We start from the raw sequence: 6,339 nt of genomic DNA on the forward strand, positions 1-6,339 counted from the left end.
GTCGAATGAAACGATGATTATTCACAGTGTGATGAATGGGACATCTGATCACACATTTGATAAGCAGGAGTGACGACATTAACAGCTGTTCCCTGAAACTCTCGTAGTCGGTTGCCCGACAAAATTATGGCTCGTGCAATGTAGCTTCCTTCCGTTTTGATCCGATTTACAAGATTCATCAATCCGTTCGAAAACACAACCATCGCATGTAATCATCTAAAAGTGAAAACCTTGCAGCAATAATTAGAAGCTTTACAATTTCGTTTGAAGTTTTTTTTTGTCTTCATTATAGAGATTTTTAGCCCTTGCTGGCTGGCTCAACTCTTACGTTTGAAGTTATTTTTTGCTGGCAACAGTAAAATGAGGGATCGAAGGATCGGAACACTACGACTACTCTACAGCTGACCAGAACAACGTATTAATAGACCTAGTACGGGCAGGCAGTGAAGCAAGAGACGTTCATCGAATTCAGAATGACGGTACGAAGATTGTTTGATCATTTGGAAGCAGTTTTAATTCAATGAGAAATTCGTTCCATCTTCTAGAATAGAAATCTGCGAAGGAAATAAAGTATTGGGTTACAAGGATGGGTCATTCACAACGTATATATACCGGTTAATGGCCTTTCGTTCAACATACATGCCATTTATTCAAAACTCTGTGACACTGTCACGTGGTAATCCAAAACTGGAACAGAAGAATATTTTATTATGTTTTTGTGAAATCTTACAAAATGAACATTTCCCTCAACATTTTCATTTTTCCAATGTTATGATTTAATTTACATAACAATCGAATAGTTGTCATAGAAACTCATTAAGGAGTACCAGTCGCTAAACTCAGTACATGAATCAAGGTGATATCTAAATGTGGTTGTGTAGTTGTATGATCTAGTACTTGATGAGCACTGAAAAAACTGGCATTTGTATGGGACATGAACGTCTTAATTAGTCTTTGATCCAATCAAGCAATCTACCAATCAACCAATCAATTATTCAACCAACGAACTAATCAAGCAAGCAACAAAACAGTCGAGTACGAGACACTGAATACGACCACACAGTTGTGGTCGAAATACGTATCTGAAAAGATATCAAAATAATTGGTGGAATTAAATGGAGAGTCCTAACCTCGTCTTAGACGGTTGAACAAAACAGTATCAACTAACCAGCCGACCAACCAAGCAATCAACCAGTCAAGCAACCAATCAATCATATAACCTGATTGGTTTGTTGGATTGGCAACCAACCAACAATTAAGCAACCAACCAATCAACCATTCTTCCAACTAACAAATCAAGCTGCAACCAACCAACCAAATAACCAACGAATCAAGCAACCAACCATTCAAGCAAGCTACCAATCAACTTATTAACTAATCAACCAAGCAACCAACAAAACAAATAATCAACTAACCAGCCGACTAACCAATCAATTAACCCCTGAGCAACACACATGTTGTAAATCAGTTGATGATACTCATATATGACCAAATTTGGTCATATATGAGTTATTGCAACCAAATCAACGTGAATTGTGCTGCTAGGGCCTGTCAAGCAGCCAACCAATCAATCATACCATACTACCAACTAACAAATCAAGCAGCAGCCAACCAAAGAATCAACCAACCAATCAAGTAACCAACCAGTCAAACAAGCTACCAATCTACCAAGCAATCAAGCAACCAACCAACTAATCAACCAATCAAGCAACCAACCAACTAATTAACCAAGCAATCAGCAAAACAACTTATCAACTACCTAACCAGCCGACCAACTAATCAACTAAATAACCACAACCAATCAATCAGCCAGCAAACCAACCCGTCAACCACTCAAGCAACCAACCATTCAACCATTAATTTGTTTGTTTTTGATGAGATGAACATCGGAGCCATGAGAGGTGCAGTTCCCCTATTTATTACATCATATCAGTCAGTATCGCATTTATCTTTATATCTATCTTGCAGACTAGTGAACAACTATAACGATTTATTATATATTTAGACGGAATTAACTGGTCATTTATTTTATATTCATCCCTAAATCCGCACCGCTGTAACCCTATAAAATATATTGTTCATTGTGCAAGCCGGTGTTGGAGATGGTCACACTTTCAATACAATTTTGTCTCTTCGTTTTTAACTTTTTTTCCAACTGTGTGTGAATGTTCTCTATCCGCTCATCCATCGGCTTGTCCGACAGGATTTCATTCAACACTGAGAGTAGCTTATTTACAGTTAAAATTACTATATTGTAGGGTTAAATTGAAAACACGCCACTAAATTTGTGCAGACTACGAACCGTGTTTATAACGAACACAAAATGCGTTAATTTTACTATGGCTTCAAAGACAAACTTGGCAGTAAAAATTACTATGCTTTCTAGTTATCTTAATAACAATTCAGTATTTAGTTGTACAATTCGACGCATTTAAAATAAAAATGAGGTTTTTGTTATTTTAATTCATTTGGGATAATATCAAAGTCAAATGAAAAATTACTTTAACTTCACTCAAAAAAAATCGTTGGTGAAATTGAAAGAAACGTTGGTAAAATTAAGAAAATCAGTTAGTGATTTTCAGTAGAAAGTATAAGATTGTTGAATTTACAATTCTAAATATGTCTTTGTGAACTTTGACAAGAGCCGACTTCTCAAAATAACGATTTCTTCTCAAAACTAAATGTGTATTTAACCTTTCAAAATAACATTTTACTCTCAAAACTAAATGTGTACTGAATTTCTCAAAATGACGGTTTTCTTTCATATTTAAATGTGTGTAAAATGCATTATTCGAAGTACGCTATACTAAACTGTCATGTTTATTATTAATTAAATCGAGAATTAAATATTATTCTGGGTAATAATCTTCTACTGACGATATCCTATATTCCAGGTCAATAATTGCTGGTGATGACGAGGCTTCAACGCTGGCGTTTGCCCTAAAAACAGCATTGCCAGCGGACGTTAATGTAGCTGCTCCATAGCATTAATCGCATCTCTTGATCTCCAACCGTGTTCTCGAGTGCTGCGATTCCTGATTGGGCTTGAATTACGGTGATAGTCGTCCTTGTTGGTAGTATCTTGGATCGGACCCGATGATCTTGAGAAGCTTGACCAGATCACGCAGCAGATTTCGGATTCGATTCGCGGTTACTCAACTGGGATTACTGATCCACATCTACGTCAACTAGCTGGATTGGCAGGTTATGAGTGAGTGCAACATCCTGAGTGCAACAACTTTTCGGTACACTGCCAAAAATATCTATATAAGATATATGTGTCGCCGTTATAAATTTTTGCAATAGCTTCACCCTAATATAATCGATACAGAACCACACATAAATTAAATAATTGCTAATTCGAGACCACACATAAAGTTTATTTGGATTTATATTTTATTAGTAGTTCGCGTGGAGAATGGTTATGTGTGCGCTGATATAGACCATAAGTTAAATCTATGGATTTTTGCCAATAAATATGTGTGGATTTTTAGTAGTGTAGTGACTTTGGTTTTGGTTCCGTGTTGAGGCACAAGAAAGTTCAAGTTCCGGAGGAAATGGGCCACGCGCAACTCATGTGGATAAGGAACGTGCGCGCCTGGAGACCGCCTGTCCAGCTGTTTTCACGTACGGCCACAATTCCTTCCTTGACCTGAAAACAGTTTTATTAATAATAAACCAATAAATCATTAATTTCAAATTATTTACCATTTTCTTATTTACTGAGTTAATGGCGTTTTGATTTCCTCTGGGTTTAATTGTGAATCATCCTTCTGTTTATTTGGCAAGGGCGTGCTCATATTGTTATTGGTTTTGTTCACCAGAACGTATCGCTTGTTTTTCTTCTATTTTTCAGGGCGCGGTTGTTTGCTTGCTTCTCGAATGGGGTCTTCCGTTTCCACTGTGACCATACCGATCAAATGCTTCCAAACTCCACCTTTATTAATAACAATTGTGCGCTGACTGCTGAGGGTACTTGTAAACCCAATTCATCCGCCTCCGTAATCAACATGCAAGTCAGCAGGCACCGGATGTTTATTGTGCAAATTTTGCTTTAACTCGTGATTCATAGTCTCTTCGTCACCGTCGTCCACGTTGAACATCATCAGATGACCGTCGTCCAATCCACCCGCCAGCTCAGTGTCAGAGATCCAGCATAAACAAATCAGCTTGCTTAGGCATTTGACTGTCCGAGATGAATAAGTTTTTTCCAAGGAAATTACATCAACTATGCGATCGTCCATCAAGACGAAGCTGTTGACCTGTTGACCTGGAAAATAGTTTTCATTAATAATGAATAAATAAATAATTAATTAAATTCAAATTCAAGCATAATTTTTCATAAGGACGTATGTAATAAAAGTAAACAAAACGAGGTTTTTAATACAACATGATATTCACATGGTCGCTCTTAGTTCCCATATGTTAGAGCGACGTATGTAACAGTGAGACTTCAAAAATAGAAAATTCTACATACGTCGATTCGTAAAAGATTGTATTAAAGAATTTTAAGATCTAAAATCAGTAAAAAGGATGCGTATTTTATAAAGTCGCGTGTGATTGTCATGTTGTATTCAAAATCTCGTTTTGTTTACTTTTGTTACATACGTCCTTATGAAAATTATGCCTGATATGTTTAAAAACATTACATTCATATTGAATACATAAATTACTATGGCCTGCCCTCTAAATAACGAACCAAATCCCATTTTTGAAATAGGAATTACCGAAATATAATTCTCATTTTTTATATAAATTTCTTTCAAGAGGACTTTTTCGTACTTTGTATTGTTTTTTAAGGCTTTGGTCCGATTCGCGAATTAAAATCAAATTAAACTTAAAAGTGGAAGTTCGAAATCTATCAAAACGATTCAACATCGGTCAAAGTAATCTTGCTCTGCGAGTAGGGTTATTTGAAAATTATTGAACTGTCATTTTAAGTTTAATTTGATTTTAATTCGCGAATCGGACCAAAGCCTATGTGTTCAAAAGTAAAATCAATATGACATAATCAATCGAAGCAACATTCACTTGTTTCTGGAGCTTTTGAAAAAAACTATAATTGTAAAAGAAATGTCAATGGCTTACCGTAAATTAATATTAAAATTTCTTCCTGTTTCGTGGTACAGACGGAAGCGACTGATCCACGTTTCGGTTTTGGAGAAGCTTTCAAAACATTGAGAAATTTGTTTCGCTCATTTTCCTTGAAAAAATAAGATGTCTTACCGGCGTTGACGGAATTTCTTCTTCCGCTGTGTCCCATTATTAGATCTAGCTGGTGCTGGTGCTGTTGCTGCTACTGGTGCAGTACTCGGCTGTGCCGCTCGACAGCCCGGGGCACACGTATACGCCGTTCAGCTTCACATGCCTTCCCATCCGGAAGGCATACGCTGATCTTTGCATTCACCGCATTGGTAAACACGATCCCCAGTGTGTCCATTGAGGTGATCCTGTGAAGTGTATTTTACCGATGTGTCGGTCCAGGCCCAGGGTCTTAATATCCGAAAATATTCTGTTACAATATTCACATGCCATATCTTTGATCTGCTCTTCAATCCGTCGTGCGTCCACAATGTGGTCCTTGAGGTCCGACAACTCAAGCAGATTAAACAAACATCTGACTCCAGCGGTTCAACATTATAGTACTCTTGCTCATCCTTCAGCAGCTGCTGCTCTTACCCTCCGGCGCGTCGTCCGTGTCGGTCCCATCAACGTCTAACGACACAATCGCAGACATCCTCCTCCTCCGTTAATCCAATTGCTTCCAAACAAACATAAACAAACTCGTCTCGATTCATTGATTTTTGAATCAGAAACAGGAGGTAAACAAAAATGGAAATGACAACTGTTGTCAAACTGACGTGATTTGAATTGAGGGGCTTCTCAATGGTCGAGTGATTGTAATAATTGTAATCCGTCACTCCCCAGGGTATATAGTGGTGCCCGAAAAATGGCCACCACTCCGTCTATGTATTCGTCAATGGTAGTACACGCGGTGCCGCTTTGCCTAGCGGTTTTATGTTATCCTGCGGTTGGCTTTTCTGGATTTATTTTTAGCGCATCCAGTGTTGATCTCAGCGGAAGTGCCTTCTGCCAGCCATCGCGCGTTTTAAGTTAATATTAATTTATAAGAATAAAATAAAAACATATTATAAATTTCGAAACCAAAACTATTTTTTGTATATTTTAGAATTGCCTATTTACAATACAAATACTCATAATGAAAGTTCTTTCATCTTGTTGTTTTGAAAGCATTTTGTGAATACAAATGGAAAAACACTTTTTATTTTGAGAGAAAACTGTTGCTTTGACAAACAGATGAATCTTGCTGAAACACAG

At 37.3% G+C, this 6,339-nt stretch overlaps 1 protein-coding gene across 1 annotated transcript; it reads right to left on the reverse strand.

The window, feature by feature from the left end:
• Positions 1-3,966: 3,966 nt before the first annotated feature.
• Positions 3,967-5,323, reverse strand: LOC134202112 (uncharacterized). Its single transcript, XM_062677184.1, has 2 exons — positions 5,227-5,323; positions 3,967-4,270 (listed from the first exon to the last, which is right to left on the reverse strand). The coding sequence occupies exons 1-2, from the start codon at positions 5,261-5,263 to the stop codon at positions 3,990-3,992; spliced, it is 318 nt and encodes a 105-aa protein (XP_062533168.1). The 5' UTR covers positions 5,264-5,323; the 3' UTR covers positions 3,967-3,989.
• Positions 5,324-6,339: the final 1,016 nt, after the last annotated feature.

This window comes from Armigeres subalbatus, unplaced genomic scaffold, assembly GCF_024139115.2.
Source record: "Armigeres subalbatus isolate Guangzhou_Male unplaced genomic scaffold, GZ_Asu_2 Contig1018, whole genome shotgun sequence".
NCBI lineage: Eukaryota > Metazoa > Arthropoda > Insecta > Diptera > Culicidae > Armigeres > Armigeres subalbatus.